The sequence below is a fragment of the Pinus tabuliformis genome, chromosome 9, assembly GCF_031772625.1.
Source record: "Pinus tabuliformis cultivar Carrire ecotype Pingquan chromosome 9, CPIR1, whole genome shotgun sequence".
In the NCBI taxonomy this organism is placed as follows: Eukaryota; Viridiplantae; Streptophyta; class Pinopsida; order Pinales; family Pinaceae; genus Pinus; species Pinus tabuliformis.
Genome location: NC_142307.1, coordinates 658,046,942 through 658,064,326, shown reverse-complemented (window position 1 = coordinate 658,064,326; position 17,385 = coordinate 658,046,942). Strand labels below are relative to the sequence as shown.

Sequence of the window (17,385 nt, the reverse complement as noted above, 5' to 3'; positions counted from 1 at the left end):
ACTGAGTTAATCAATGTTTAAACCAACAACGTCATAAGAAATGCCTTAACAACCCATTCTATCATGATCTACACCATGGGGCAAATTAAAACTAACTTTTAATATTAAAAAATATAGCCATTTTATTTTATTTGAAAATCAATTTTGATATCTAATTTGAGGAAGTCGGCTCAAATAAAACTCTTTTGCAAGTGAGAGGAGTATAAACAAATATTTCACTAAATTTTCAGGTTGGATGTTATGGGTAAAAATCAACATTTCGAAAGCAATGAACATGGGGCTCATATGAAACAAACGAAGGCTTCAGGTTGGCCCAATTGAAACACATGCATGTGAGATCAATAAGCCTCTCCCATTTACATAATTCTGCTAACCATCTTTCGGCCATCTTCCCACGCCTGCTCGAATCCTTTGTTTTTGCACTTCAAATTGTTGGGATTCTAAGGTGTTTTTCACTCTCCTTGTTTTTATCTCTTTTTCGCAATTCAGTTTTCTTGCTTTATTTTTTGAGTTCTTCCTCTACTTTTAATTTCTCGTCGAAATTTCAGCTCTCATTGAGAGGGGTTTTCTGTCATGGTATAACTGTGTGGACTGGAATTGGTTGATCACAAGGGAAAAAATGATTAAACTGTAGATGCCATGAATTTGGGGTTTTGGGTGCTTTGGTGGTAAACTCTAGGTGTTATAAATCATAGATTCTTCCTTGATAATTGACATTGTTTGACAACTTGGCACTGTTTCTGCAATGGTAGAACCTAGCCGATCCAGATCTCTATGGTGGGGCTGGATATTCGATAGATCTGCGTGTTTTGTGCCCCCAAAGCCCGAAATCTCAACCACCTGAGTGATTTCATATTCTATCAGTGCTTATAATAGCAATTGAACTAGGGACAACTAGTTGGGAACTACCAATTCCGTATCTTCCATATCCGTTATATTGTGGAATTTCCCCATTGTACTAGTGTAGTCATCCTTTGCCGATGGATTGTTTGCACAGTTTGAATTTGCATTGTAGTGTCCATTGTATGATTGATTCTTCCACCCTTACAAAATCCGTAGTCCACGCTATTAAATCATGCAATAGTTCATCTTCTGTGCATTTCGGGTCCTGAGTAGAGGAATCACGGAATTTGTGTCAAACAATCACTGGATACAGACAAAACCTCTTCAATCACATTGCTTTAAACCATAGTTACCATTCAGATTTGAATTCCATACGATACGGTAAAAATTTGAATAAGAAATTTTCAATTCCAACAAAATTCAACATCATACATCTTAAAGGTTAACAAATATGTAGTTTTCTTTCTATAACAACCATTGCTTTTGCTCATTTCTTTCCATTAATTTTGAAATTTAAATAATTTATATTAATTTTGACAAATATAAACAATTTTAAAATTACAATTCACCAAAAAACCATATTTCACTCCTCCCTCCAAAAAAATAGTTTATTTTCAAAATTTAAAACTTTAATGTAAATCTAAATATGAAATATTGAAAAGATATAAAATTTCTTCTTATATAAACCTATTAAAAATTTAAATTATTAAATTTAATAATTAATATATAATTAAATATTAAATATTAAAATATATAAAATTTCTTTAATACAAATATATTTAAAATTTCAATTAATTTCCATTACACATAGAATTTTTTGACTTCACAACTCAGATTTTGCTATCGGGCGGCCATTTATTTTGGCTTTAGCGGCCAAGGGTTTAAGCATGTGGATATAGCATAATATCTCAACCGAATTTCCTTACAGGCACACTATAAATTATTCCTATAAACCTATAGGTTGTATGTATAGCCATATCTGTTACTTCCAGTTTCGGAGGCACAATAGATCCAAACTCCGTGTGTAGTGATCTGCTCTGGTCTGCAAACATGGGTCACACTATTTGTGCACAGAGAAAAGGAGTAGGCTCCATGCTCAAATCCCACACCCATCACAGGAAGGGACCTGCACGTTTGGGAAGCCTCGACTATGGCGAGCATAATGGCTACATCAGGGTAATTTTCACAGATGTAATGCACGACCCTGGCTGCAGCACTCCCCTCTACAAGGTGACCTTCAGGCACCCATTCCGTTATAAGCATTAGAAAGAGCTCTTATTAGCTACTGAAGGTATTTACACGGGACATTTTGTTCATTGTGGAAAGAAGGCCAATTTGACTGTGGGTAACTTGTTGCCTTTCAGATCTATTCTGGAGGGAGCCATTGTCTGCAACATGGAACAAAATGTTGGAAATCAGGGTTCGTTTGCTAGGACTTCTGGAGACTAAGCCATCGTCGTCAGCTACAATATTGATAACGATAATACCAAGGTGAAGCTTCCCTCTAGAGCCCTGTTCTAATTTAAAAGAAGAAAATCCTAGAAGATGTATTCTATTTTAAAGAATTTGTTTATCATTTTTACTTTAATATGAAAATCTTAAAAACCCTATTCTGGAATTTAATTTTCATTACTGGTCAAAATCATGTACATACTTTTATGACAAATCAACTTTCCTGAGAAGCATCAGTTAGTTAAAAAAATAAATGGAAGTCATTAGAATTCTCTGTATTTCAAATATCGGACTAAATCAGATTTGGGCTTCTTAATGTATTTGAATTCTATTGCCTATGCTTCAAAATATTTGTAGGCTCCAGGCTGTGATATATATCTGGTGCTTTAAGTAGAGACGGGTTTTCAGTATACCTGGCCTAATTTCTCTGGTTCAAAGCGATGAAATTGGGAGTGGAGTCCCATTAATATTCTATAGTTGCACTTCAAAGCTAAACTCCTAATGAAAACCAAATCTAGGTATTTGGCAATGTATCTACCATATACTTTTCATTTCAATGGCTTGTTAACATACTTGCTATAGGGGTGCAGAGCGGGGTATAGAAAATATAATTGGATCCTGCTATAGGGGTGTAGGGTGGGTTATATAAAATATAATTGGATCCTGATGTGGTTTTCCTATTTCATAACCATAGAAGGCAAAAACTATAAAGACACTTGTATCTAGTTGGTGTATAGAAATTGCATCAGATACATGAATTGTCAGCACTGTGTGCATATATTTGCAGGGTAATGATAAAGGCACTCAGTACAGATCTGGCATATATTACTATTTAGCTGAGCAGGAAAGAGTTGCATGGGAATCAATGGAAAGGCACCAAAGGTCACTGCATAAAGAGATTGTCACAGAGATCCTGCCAGCGAAGAAGTTTTACAGAGCAGAGGAGTATCATCAACAATACCTGGAAAAGAGATCGGCTGGTGCCAAACAATCTGGGGCCAAAGGATGCAATGATCCAATTCGATGTTATGGTTGAATAGTGACTCGATCAAAATTAACTGGACTTCTTTCAAAATTAGAGTATTTGTAGCTTTTTGTTTAGTTCAGCTAGATATTACAACAGAGTGTTGTATAGGGGAATAGGGGAGTATTATGGTGGTGAAAATTTTGCGTCATGCCTCAACCATCCATCTTGGATAGTGTCATTCGATTTCAAGCTCTTAAAGATGATTTTGATTTCAAGCTAGTAAAGCTCAGGGCTCAAGTATAACTCTCTACTTATCCATATTTGTAAGCTTGCTGTCAAAATAAGTTTAGCTTATCTAGTTAGCTATGTTGTTAAATGTCATTTGGATTTTAGTTGAAAGAAACAGAGGAAGAGATGAATTGTTTCTGTTCTCTGCGTATTTATTGATATAATTTGATTCTCTTCAAAAGAAACTTTATGAACAATGATAGTTAATAGTTCATAACTTTAGGACTATTATCTTCTCTCAGAAAATATGGTTTCTAAGAAAGAGTACAATGTACTCATAGTCCTATCTTCTCTCAGGAAATATGGTTTCTAAGAAAGAGTACAATGTACTTATATTCTACTCTTGTACAGAAGGAATTCCTATTAGACATTGGAAGACTGTTTGTGGGATATGGAGTTAGACTTACTTGCTTTACTGTATGTTCCTGAACTTGATTAAATGTGCCATTAGAAGATTGTTTGTGGGATATGGAGTTGGACTGTTTTCATTGTTTGGATGCAAGAATTGACAGTCTTTTCTCTATCCTGGTGATCTTAATTAGTGCACATTAAATGGAGTTTAATTGCTGAATGCCTTCTGATATGTCCGTTGGATTGCAAATACCTACTCGAACTAGCTCAACACCTCCCAACCTTGATGAGCAAAATGGCCACCAGGTCTTTCTTTTTAAAACTGCTTGTTTGCTAAACTATTGACTATTTCTGTTTTATGTGATTATAATCTCTATTGTATAAACTGGTGTTGTTGGTTTCTTTTGCAATAACTATTAGTTTATTTCCTGATTATATCCGGTAATTAAGTGATTGGCTAATAAGTAATAACTTGTACTATATAGCTTAGTTATACAGTAGGAATTCCCATGAATTCTAAAGGTTAAATGACGCATGGATACATAGACAATAAAGTAGGAATTCCCATGAATTCATACATGTAATTTTCCCTATTCTATTTCTTAGAGCCAAGACAACAAAATACATCAAATTCACTAGCATTAGATATTCGAAAGCAAAGCAAAATGCAACGCAATTAGAGATGCAATTGCAAAAAGTTGACACAGTCCTCTCCCTATATTTAGAGTTCTCTGTCCCTCCCAAAGAGCGCATTGAAGCTATATCCTTAATAAAAATGATCTAAAGTCATTCATTATAGTAGTTATATTATCTTCGCATTTAAGAATGCATCTTCTTTGGTTATGACATTGGAGAAGGATACTTCTTTCGGCATTGAACTGAATAACTGAGGGTATTCAGCTTTCAAGAAATGGCATGGAACCGATGCTACTATTTCCACATTAGCATAAATGAAATGAAAAAAACTTTTAATCAGTACCCTAACAACACCATTGACCTATGGATGAGATCATTGTTACCAGAGCATAACTAATCTTTTGTGGTTGGAGGTAGGTCCCTGTCTCAACACGATTGATTCTAAGGAGGTGAAACAATGTTGAAGATCAAGAGAATGAGTACTCAAGAACACATGCTATCAATCAAAGGTGTCCTCCTCCCTCTTCCCGTTCACTCATTCAACAGGAGGTGTTCTCCTGGTCCTACCTATAGAGAAACCTCCTATTTTCTAATAGTAGAGAGCATTGGTCATCGTTAACTTAGTGGTTCTTTTCATCGTCTTAAATAAAGTCTAAGTGCTTTCTCAATCAAGAGGAGAGATATCGATCCATTGTGATTGCATGAAGTGGACACATAGTGATCTCATAATGCACCGTTAGAGATGCAATTGCAAACCATTGACATTAGGAATTATTAAGAAGAATTTTGGCATGGCATTAAGTCATCGGTAGAATTTCCAAAAGCTAAAGATAAAATAGCATATCTTATATCTAAACCTTAACACTGGCATTGCAACCAACATCCCCAATACTACCAAAATAGTAATATCAAAGTGCATCTTACACAAAGAACAACCAGCAAGCGGCATCTAACAAAAGGTGATTGCATGTAGTACATCTTTAACTCACAGTCCATTGTTCCCAAGCTTGAAACTTCCGGGGCTTCTAACATTGAGATTTCACGGCCTATTGTCCGTGATGGTGCTGCAGTTCCAGTTTCTCTGACAAGGGGTCATCGAATGACACAAACTCGCCTTACATCAACTTCAGAAAAGGATATGTCTGTTACTTCATCCTCTACTCAGACTCAAGATACTCATTTTCTAAGCAATGCAACTGACATGCCCCAAAGTAAACCACTGGATTCATCAGAACAACTTTTCACTCCAGCTGATAGTGTTTCTTCGGAAGTTCATAATGTTGAACCTTTGGGTTCATCTTCATCATCTATAGCAAACGAGGTATCAGTCCAGAGAAAAGGATATGTCTGTTACTTCATCCTCTACTCAGACTCAAGATACTCATTTGCTAAGCAATGCAATGTGCAAATTAGAAAGCTTCATGAAGAAGAGGTACAAGTTTTCTTTCTGCTATTGCTAGATTTGTTCAGCCAATATTTATTAGTTTACCTAGATCCTGATGTTAGCTTCCATACGAAACTTGGAAACATATTCGCTAAAACATTCACTTGCAGTCAATTTCAATTTTACATGGATCTGTTGAAAACATGTAGGTTAGTTTTTAGGTATCTATCTCAAAGACAAGATTTCTCTCTCACTGGGCATTAAACTGCTCGCTCCAAGTCCATAACTACCCCACTCAATGCAGGGACTTGCTGCCTCGCAGCTTCCCTTGTTGAGTTTAGTTGTGACTAAATCCTTGAATGTGCATGTCAGGTTCGTATAATGAAGAAGCGTCTTGTACGGAAGACATTTGATATGATTCAGGGCATTGTGCAAAGTGAGAATAAATATGCAAGTCCACAACCTGTAAATTTAGAGGAAATTTATTAACCGTGTCATGGTCCAAGAAATATTGTTATGTTATCCTACTTTCCACCTTAAATTCAATGTGAGGTGCTCATTAAACACTATCTATTTGAATGGAGTTATGTTTCATAGATTAGTAGAATCCAGTTAATATATGTGCCATAATTTGAGTTGTTTATAGACTCCTTACATCTTTATGTTCCTAAACTTCTTCTCAGAAATGGAAATCATGTTTTGTGACAATAATGTTGATTGATTCTTGTCAGCTTAATGAAATTGAAGTATTATTGCATTGTCTTCTATCATATTCTTTGATGTTGATTGAGTGAATGCGTTTTGAAGCTTCTGTAAAAGGAATTTACATTATTTTGGATTATTAATGCAGGATTACAAGAAATTCTGGGAGAACTTTGGAAAGTATATCAAATTGGGTGGTATCGAAGACTCAAATAATCATAAATGGATTGCTCCTATTTTACGGTTCTTCTCATCCATGCCTGGTGAGGAGATGATTAACTTGGATGATTATATTGAAAACATGACTGAAAATTTGGATTATTAATGTAGGATTACAAGAAATTATGGGAGAACTCCGGAAAGTATATCAAATTGGGTTGTATCGAAGACTCAAATAATCATAAACGGATTGCTCCTCTTTTACGGTTCTTCTCATCCATGCATGATGAGGAGATGATTAGCTTGGATGATTATATTGAAAACATGACTGAAAAACAAAATGGTATTTTTTATATTGCTTCAGATAGCATTAAAAGTGCCAGGAGTGCACAATTTTTGGAAAAAAATTTGCAGAAGGATATTGAGGTATGATTTTACTTTTCCACATAAATGACTTATATATTTCATGTACCTTGATAGTACATACAAAGTGACAAATGTATTGTACTGTGTTGCTTTACAGGTCCTCTATCTCATAGACCCAATTGATGAGGTCGCTATTCAAAATCTTCAGACATACAAAGACAAAAAATTTGTTGATATTAGTAAAGAAGACCTGGACCTAGGTAAGTAATTTGTATGTTGTATTGATATACTTGATGATGGAACACAATAACTATAGTCTGGGAAGTTCTATACAGTCTATCTCATTCTGAAGAAGCATGCCAATGAATGTGGTAGAAAATTATCCATAAATAAGAGCAACTCTCTGACCATCAGTTGCAGAAGAAACATGACCCTAAATGAAGCAAAATTTGTCAATTTCATTTCTAACATCAAAGAAAACTATGTTTTGTACATCTTGAGCGGGCTTAATAGTTGATAACATGTGCTTCCTTGTAAGAGGTCACAGGTTCAAAGTCAAACCACAGGGGGTTAGAGTATGTACACCTCAGTAGACTTTAGCAGTCAAATCATTGCACGGAGGTGGGTCACTTGTCCCACAAACAAGGGGGTCTCATACACCTTAAAATTAGATTATTATTATAATTTTCATCCTCTGCTTTCAAGGGATCATTATTTTTGCTTGCAAGTAGATCTATTATTTTTAGAGGAGAACAGACATGCATGTCCAGATTGGATGTTTTGAGTATAGAATTGTTGTCTTTTTTATATTTTCAAAGAGAACAGGCATGCATGTCTGGATTGGATATTTTTAGAACAAAATTGTTGTCTTTTTTATTTTAAATCTTTTTTTTGTTCTTGTCCACATTTATTCATATGGTCTAAGTCCTATGTTTTGTCTGATTGAGTACGTGTTATGAAAAATATTGAACTTCAAAAGAAGTGAGCTTGGTTTTGTCTTTTCTTCTGTGTGCTTGCATACCCACATCACATGCTCATATGTATCTTCATGTCCTCTTTGGGTACCAATGGCTCACTATTTCTTGCAGCTGAATTTATTCTTACCGGCAGACAAAGGTTGTGTAAGAGTCCTTGGTGTCCAGTGCAACATTATTCATTGCTGGGACCTTGTACCATGTCCTCAGCAACAGACCTGCAATGGTTGGTCAGTACATAACCAAGGCATACACATACATGCAGAACCTCTATCATATGAACAGACATCATTTACACAACCTATCCCTAGCTGTTCTGACCAATGAAGAGGCTTGCTTTCACACAAATACAAATACAGTTTCACTCAGAAATATTTCTTTCTTTTCTCTAATACACATATCATATCCTCATGCACACATATTGATTACTGATATTCCCCCTCTTGGCCTATCAATGCACATTCAAGCATCTGGCTCTCAGTAGGAACATTCATAGGTATTACAAGAAGAAATATGCTGATGTTATTGATATGCATATAATTACTAATATTATCGATTTGTTGTGTGTCTGAGCACTCTCTTCCTCCATGGAGTATACTGTTTAACACCTCTATTATACTTCATGCACTCAATCCCTCTTCAGAGGCATCACAACCTTTATTATTATCCTTGTACAACTATTTCTAAAAATTTTGGAGACTGTGCTAGGCCAATGACAATGGTAGGCAGTGGTCTTTGCCTTTGTAGCCTTTTTTGTCTTTTAACCTCTTTTGTTTGTGTTGCCGCAAAATCTATCAGGCCTTGGAGAGGGGTACCCTACAAGGAAGGCACTAGACTAAGTGACAACAATGGTGTGGCGGCCCATTGTCACCACAACCAAAACTCCCTGCTCATTATGGATTTTCACCAATGGGAGGAGTCCCTATATATAATAAGTCACCTAATAGGTGTTCTAAGCCTAGAGGCGTAAGGTGACAAAGAGGCCTCTAAGGGAAAGGCACAATTTAGGCATAAGGCATCAAGAGGAAGAAGTTTGCTTTCCTTGAAAAGGCCAAATTAGGGCAACATAAGACCTAGGGTTTGATTTTTTTTAGGTTGAGAGTTGGGATGACTAAAGGTCAAGATGCTAAGAAAGGGCTTCCTACAACATATTCCAACAAGGTTAAGACACACGAAACCCTCAAAGGCCCCCAAGTTGAAGCTATAACTAAACTAGGGTTTACGCTAGGGAAAATATCTAGGGCAAGGGAGATTATTCATAAAAATAGAATGAATGCCCACCAAGGGGAATGATTTTGTGGCAACCACTCAACCCTCGATGTTTAGACTTTCCATGACCCAAATTCCCTCTCCTTGTCACTGAGAGCCCTAGTTGGTCGCTTGGCCATTCAGAGGACCAAGATAGGTAAGAGAGAGAAAGTAAACTTTATGGATGAAAATTGACTTTATCACCAAATAAGGATGGGCGATGCCTAGTCCTAGTGTTGATGGAGTGTATGGATTCATTAGGTTGGCTAAAACTTGCAAAGGAGTAAGGATATTTTGATGCCCTAACATCATAACCCTAAGTATTTTCTTTGTGCGGGACCAAAATTCACTTGGGAGAGCTAATGTAAGATCACCAAGGGGCTTTCCATTCACATATCATACAATGAGTAATGCATGCAATAATATGACTTAGCATCCACAAAGTTGATACTCAATAAAATTAAGGCACAATATTTAATCTAGATCATCGGTTTATTCTATATATTAGACATGAAATCAATTCTTTTCAATAAAAGAGCACTTGCAAGACAATATGCATGTACAATCCAATCATTGATCCAAGGCAACTTCTCCAAAGACAAGAATATAGCTCCAAGACAAAGTATTCTCCATAGATCACATCTCCAATAAGAAAAGAGGCTCAAATTCTCAAGTAGAGATGCTGAATTCACAAGTGATGATGATGACAAATGAAAAAGTCCTTTCCTTTATTTATATCAGGAGGACAAGTATAATTTTTAGTCTAAAAGCCCCTAAAAGACAAGTAAAATCATAATGATGCATTGGGTTACAAGTCAACCCATCTAGCTTAGATAATAAATCAAATGAGAGCCCACATGTGTGAGCAATGAGGCCTCAAAAGGCTGACGTCATCCAATAAATGAGCTCCATGTGGCATGCGTTAAGGCTTTTGGTTGGCAAGTGTGGTGTAAAAGCCTTTAACTAGCAATTGTCCCACAAGGTACAAGGAGAGGCCGATAGGATTATTAAATTAGAATTGTTGAATTTCTCTAGAAGAGATGTTGGTTTAAGCCTAACTGATGAGCAATTTGATCTAGAAGAGATGTTGGTTTAAGCCTAACCGATGAGCAATTTGAGTTGGCTAAAGGCCTTCTAATTGTTTTTTATTATTGTAAAACTATATTGATAATTCATTGGTTTTACTTTCAAAAGCTTGAAGGAATTTGAAGAGCAGGTATAGAATTGCTTTGTGGGATTTGATCCCAAAATCCTTGATTTGTAGATATATACTCAATGAAATGTTAATTGGTTGAAACCCTGCACAAATGTTTGATATAAGAAAATAAGCCGAAAATGTTGAAAGGCTTAATTGGTTTGTGGAAAACCTTATTTTCTTGGACTGGTATGCCCCGTGTCCTTCCTGGTCATAACCATGCATGTAAGCCACATCATTCCACTCAGCACCAAAGTCCTCTTCCAAAATATTGTCAGCTCCAAAACGTTTCCTCCAGAGAATTGTGTTTTTCAACATAGTAAAGGCTTCAGAAACCTTGAAGTCTCCTGCTCGGAGAAACTTCAACAGAATCATGTCAGTACATTCATCACCCCTGGTGTGAAGAAGAGGAACTCCCCATAGGAAAACGTTTTCTACAGGTTGAATTACAACCTCCTCAGTTACCGTGGTAACAGTGACCTCAACTGGAGCTTCAGCATCAACTGGTGCAGGGGCAGATGTTGTTTCTTCTTCCTTTATGGTTTCAGTATCAACAGCAGGAGCCTCAGTTGAAGGGGCTGAGACAATCATCGCTTCAGTTACAGTTTCCTCATGCTTCGGAACATCCCCTTGGGCTGGAACCTCAATCTCTTCAGTGGCTGTAACCTCTGTTTCCTCTTTCTTTATCTCAGCTTCCCCAACCTTCACGTCCGTCTCAATTATGGTTTCTATAATTTTCACCTCTTCCACAGTTCCCTTGACTTCTTCCTTGGTGTCTTCCTTAGTGTCTTCTTCCCCTTTCGTTACAGTTTCTTTGGTCTCAGCTTCTTTGGCTTCTGTCTCTTTGGCTTCTGCCTCCTTGGCCTCAGTTTCTTTGTTTTCAGGTTCCTTATGAGGGGGTTCAGTAAATTCATTGTTCTTGATGGCTTCTTCAACTCGGAGCTTAAGTTCTTGTAGGGCCTTTTTCTCAGACTCTTTAAGGTCAGCAACAAAATAGCTTTCTTCTTTGAAGGAAGGATACTGGGCATCCACACTAGGACTGCTTTCTACATTCGGAGCATTGTCCCCCATGGTCTTTTCTTGGTTTTTTATTGCCTCTGGCTCAGGTGACGAGGCAGTGTTGCTACTTCCTTCACGGTTTCAGTCACTTCCGCTGCTACAGAATTAGTCGCGGTGGTAGGTGCTGGCGCAGGGGCTTGTTCTGTGCTGGCAGCCATTGATCGTCTGCTGCGAGTTCCTAAAGTTAATAGGAAAACAAACAACAAAAAAGGTTATTAAATAATAACCTAGAACATGAGATAAAATCATAGCAAATGAGAAAGATTAAATTTTGAAAACACGCTGACTGTTCGGACAGGTTCAAGACAATCGACAATAACAGACCAACAAGAAATCATTAGCAGAATTTCTTCGGTAACTAACTTTCAATTTGACAGTCTCAAATCCTTTAATCCTTTATACAGATACCAGATTTCAGATAATCCATGAAATTCATTGGTCGATCGATGAAATTGAATGCAAAAGGGCTTGAGACGATACAGGAATTTTCTGAAGAAAAACAGTCAAACTTTACCTATCAAGCTTCAACTGTCCAGAAAAACAGGATATTTGGAAGTAATCTAAACTTGACGAAAATGAAACGGCTAAATTTCCAAGGCAAAAGCCGATTACTAATTTATTAGCTCAACTGGGAGTGAAAGGCCATTAAGGTTATCGGCTACTGGATAAACTTAGGAACACGTACAGGTGACATAAATTGACGTGGATGCCTTTGAGAAAAATTGAATTCAACATTTAAAGCCTAGACTTCCCCCTTCGAGATGCCAGTATTGGAAACAAATGATTCAATACTCAGTCCACATAATCCGTAGTAAAAGTAACTGTCCGACGATAAAACCAAAACAAAACTTAAAACGCGAGCAAACTTGCAACAATCAGCTAAACGGGGAGAAAGAAAACTTCGAGATGTTAATATTATCTGTTGTAAAATAGACTGAATCTTCAGTTTCGGAATAGGAATTTGTAAAATACACTGAGCCTTCAGTTTTCCAAACTAAATTCCATGCGATTTGCAATAGTGCTAAAGCAAGACTTTGACGAAACAACACCTTGAACAAATAGTTAAAGCCTTAATAACGAAATACTTAAAACATAATCGAAAACATAAAGCCTCTAAGAATTTCAAATACATCAAAGCCCGCCGTAGCAGAACCACGAAGTACTGAAAATAGCAAATTCCTGTTGGTAAACTGCTAAAAAAGACTAATGTACGAGGAACCAACGCCACCGTAAATCCTGAAAAGAAACATACTGGTGCTTCCAAAGATCTGCCAACGTGTTTGTCTATGAGAGACCCTCATATGCGCTGTAATGCAATCCAATCGTATCTTGAGAAGTTTTGAGGCCTCGACGCCCCCCTCCTGCAGGTTGCAGCTTATTCAAATCCACTGACAATGACAGGATTGCAATGCAATGTAATGAATAACCAGAATCGAGTGGGGAGTGTTGCGCTTCCCTGTCGTTTTTTTTTGTTCCCTACTTTCCACCACTCATACCACTCATACAGCTGTGAAATTAAATTAGAAAAAATCAAGCTCTAATAATAACAGTAGGCATGCATGCAGCCCAACCCGTAAACGGAAACAATACCGGGTAATAATAAAAAGTTTCCCACTCCGAGCATTGTCCCATAAACTCCACGAACTCTCCCTAAAGCGCGGCACACAGATGTCAAGTGGAGAGTTTCCTGTTATAAAAAACCAAACCAACCGCAAGAGTTGTTTTCAAATTCTGGTTTCCATTAAAATAAATAAATAAAAATTTTGTGCCACATGTCAATCAGAAAAGAAAAGTGTAGACGATTGTTGATTCATAGAAGTCCTATCGGCCTAAAAATCATTATTTGAGGGTTTTCCCTCAAATATCCATTAATATCACTCTGTGGTTCCAGAATTATCATTTGAGGGATGGCATTTTGATATTCTTTTTATTTTATTTTGTGGCCATGATATGCTCTTTCTTTTTCTTTTAGCTGCATCAACCTCTTAGGGCAAAGTTCGGGCCCAACCTAGGTATGTAGATGTATGGGTGTCAAATCCTAGAAAACTAAGGGTCAATGGAACCTGAAGAATGGAGGTGGAACATGGGCTTGTAATGTAAGATGAAAAGTGGAAAGTATGGAATAGGGATAAATGGAACAATGCTATCTCAATCAACCCCTCCTATACCCATTGGGCCATTAGGGGAGGCCCCATTGGACTAAGATCGAAGATTAACCCCCTCCCCCCCATTTAAGGTGAGGGAACAAGATCACAGTCAAATCCCCTCTTTCTTCCAGGTCATCCCATAATACATATAAAATGCCCAAATACAAACAAGAATAAGCACCAAATCGCAAAATGAATAAATTAGCCTTTGATTGGAAGCCAACCTTCGTTCATGTGCTTTTGTTGGATGGGTGAGAATGTATATGACTAATGCAGGTTGTGGGGATACAATGGCAGATTGTCAGCTAGTGGTGGCTATTAGTGGCTGCATGGTTGGTCAGATGGATGTGAAGATTGGGAGAATTTTTTTCTCCTATAGGGGCACCCACTTTGGTGGGTAATGTTAGTTTTTGTAACATCAGATGGCGTTCTAGTCTTTGCAGTTGTCAGAGAGGCTAAGAAACACTAGTACTCCATAACCCAGAAAAAGTTTTAGGAAAATCCACCTAGAAGTGCCTTAATTAAGTTAATTAATCAATAATTAAAATTTTCCTAAGTCTTAGGGAAAATGATTAATTAACAGTAATTAATTGAGGAAGGTGAGATTTCTCTAGAAACTCACATTGATCGACTAGGAAATAATCTTAGTCGTTGATTAAGTTTTAATCTTGGCCGTTGGAGTCCCAACTAGAGATTATAGGAAGAAGTCGATGGGTAAATGGAGGAATACACTTGAGATTTATTTCCTTGGGCAGTTTAACTTTCTAGAGAGCAACAATTGTTTGCTGGAAGAGTTCGAGCCAAAGAAGGGAAGCAGGGACAGAGAGAGGTAAAGACAGTGAGTTCGGAGGAAACTTTCTAGATCCTGAGAGTAGCTTGCAGAGAGGTAGAGATAGCCACAGAGAGGATGACGCAGGTTTTGCGCATATGCCTCTAGAGGGAAATTCAATTTAGCTAGAGGAAGGGTCATTGCAAGTGCTAGTGGCTGAAAGAAATTCCAAAGGGCCAAGCCATAGGCTTCCAGACCAATGACAGTCAGTCAGAAACTAATCGGAGGCAGTTCCAGGCCAGTGAGTTTCAAGCATGCACATAGTTGGTGCAGGGCTTGTGCAGAGGCATTGGAGAGCTAGTTCGATTGGCTTGATTGAGCCAGGATTGCTTGTGGGGATGAGGAAAATTTCCTCACAATATTTTTACCAACATTTTTCTTTGTAGGATTAGCAAATTTCAACATCGAGTTGTACTCGGAATTTCTCACTGTTGCTTAATAATAAAAACCTTCCACTGCTGCACCGGTTTTCCCAAGTTGGGTTTTTCTGGGGACTTTTGTCCAAAAATAACGATGTTATAATTGTGTATGCTAGTATTTTCTCAGTTTCCAGTTTATCTTCCACAATGTTTAATTTTGTGAAGATTGCAGTGTGATTAATTCGTTGTTACCGTAGCAATAAACTACTAAAGTGATTAACAATTAGAAGAATTAATTTCGGTTGCTGCAATAGAATTTCAATTGTGAAATTTTTGCAGGTAATAGTTTGTAGAGTGGACTTTCTTTTATCTTTGTCTTCCTCGTCGCATCTGGTTCTGTGTAACTATTGAAATGACTCATGGAAGTTTTCCTTATTACCTCTATGACTCCTTTGTGCTTAGTTACCTAAAAAAGATGGTGGTACAGGACATAGAGAATGAATTTGGTACTGGTTGGTCAGTTAAGAAGATAAAATTGCAAATGTCGCTCAACTGTAAGAGGTTTCGTTGCAACCAAACAAGAAAAAATAAAAAAATACCTCAAGATCAAACACTGAAACAAAGACCATTTGACATACCTTTTAAAGTATGGAAAGAACTTGTAAAATCATATGAGAAGTTGGATGCACAAAGAAAGGCCGACGATGAAAGCATTCAGGTATTGAATTTTTCATTAAATGTTATTTAGAATGTATTAATACTTATAAGTATCTTAGACGTGTATTTGTGTGAAAATAAATTGAATTGGTTTATGTTTAAGGACAAGGCATCCAAGGCGAGGTTAACCAAGACAAAAGTCACTCATCGTAGTGGCTAGAAAGGTTTAAAAGCACTGATAACAACCTTTGTAAGTATATTAAACATGTGATATTTTTTTAATAAAATTTGTACTAGAAGAAAGTCATTGCTATCTAATTTCTCCCTATCTACTGATTGACAAGAACTAAAATATGGAAGACCTCCAAATCATTTGGAAAAGGAGGCACTGCAGCAAAAGAGATGGGTTGAATTTGTTGTTTGGATGGACTCTATGGTATGTAATCTTAGTTGGATTTCCAATATACTTTTGAACCGTATTTTCATTTTATTTTTTAGTACTATTAGATATTATATCTTACCTTATTTTATGGTTAGCATTGTATAACAAAAACATGCGTTGTGTTATGTAATTAATACTAACATGTAATATTTATTTATTTTGCCAGAATGCTATAGGTAATGATTGCCAAGACGATGATCACGATGATGATCCAAACTATGCTCAACATATATCAGGAGATGATGAGGATGAGGATGATGGTGGTGGAGGAGATGATGATGATAGTTGTGGTGTTGGTGATGATGTGGAAGAGACTAATGAGGATGGTCAAGATGATCATGAGGATGATCTTGGTGGTGGTAGCTAGGCATGCACATGCATTGTTTTTGATGAAGAAATTATTGTGTAGAATGACATTGTTATGTTTAGATGGGTGTTGTGAATTTACCCTATATCAATGAAACATTTTGATTTGGTAATCATACGATGAGTTTGATTTGATTAAAGATGATGATGATATTATTATTATTATATTATTATTTGATTTATATATTGGAAAGTATCATCATTATTTTGATAGAGAATTATAATGTATGGTGATATTACCATCTTTGGATGTATGTTGTTAATTTATCGTAGAATAATGATATTCATGAAATATTTTGATCTGTTAATCATATTTGAATTTAGTTGTTTTGATTAAAAATAATGTTGATATTATTAGTATTATGTTGCTATTTTATACATGTGTTGAAAATTGTCAATGAATCATTGTATATGATGACATTGTTATTTTTTTGGATGGATGTTGTCAATTTCCCTTAAATTTCTTTACAAATGATTTTGAATTGTGATATCTTCTTTAATGATATTTAGAAACTATGATATATTTCACTATGCAATTGAAATTAGTAAAATGAATCTATAAAGGGGGTCATATATGTAAAGAAAAATATACTCTACATAAGAAGTCAAATGCGGATGTAACCATGGATGCAAAATTGAAAGTAAAATTGGATGTTGAACTAGGAATTAATATAAAATTCAAACAATGACATACAAAGTGTTTTAAACTATAAGTGAAAAATTGTGCAATAGTTGACACAAAGAAGGGAACAAAACATGGCATACAAAAGGATATCAAATTGGGCAAAAACAAGGACACATAAATGGACACCAAATTAGATGCAAAAAAAGACAGACAACTAGATGTAAAATAAGATGCAAAGTTGAGTGCTAAAAAGAAGCAAAAAATGTTACAAATTAAGATGCCAAATGATGATGCAAATAATGGTGTAAATTTGGGATGCAAACTTGGGCGCAAAAA

At 36.4% G+C, this 17,385-nt stretch overlaps 1 protein-coding gene and 1 pseudogene across 3 annotated transcripts; one reads left to right on the top strand and one right to left on the bottom strand.

The window, feature by feature from the left end:
* Positions 1-1,701: 1,701 nt before the first annotated feature.
* On the top strand, positions 1,702-16,641 carry LOC149150381 (heat shock protein 90-5, chloroplastic-like). Of its 3 annotated transcripts, none has more exons than XM_089438204.1 (7): positions 1,702-2,073; positions 2,208-2,334; positions 6,772-7,208; positions 7,306-7,408; positions 15,780-15,866; positions 15,961-16,052; positions 16,225-16,641. In XM_089438204.1, the coding sequence occupies exons 6-7, from the start codon at positions 16,041-16,043 to the stop codon at positions 16,423-16,425; spliced, it is 213 nt and encodes a 70-aa protein (XP_089294330.1). In that variant the 5' UTR covers positions 1,702-2,073; positions 2,208-2,334; positions 6,772-7,208; positions 7,306-7,408; positions 15,780-15,866; positions 15,961-16,040; the 3' UTR covers positions 16,426-16,641. The 3 variants fall into 2 exon arrangements, 2 of the variants coding, with proteins under 2 accessions (XP_089294330.1, XP_089294329.1); XM_089438203.1 differs by lacking the exons at positions 15,780-15,866; positions 15,961-16,052.
* On the bottom strand, positions 7,310-11,832 carry LOC149150382 (uncharacterized; annotated as a pseudogene).
* Positions 16,642-17,385: the final 744 nt, after the last annotated feature.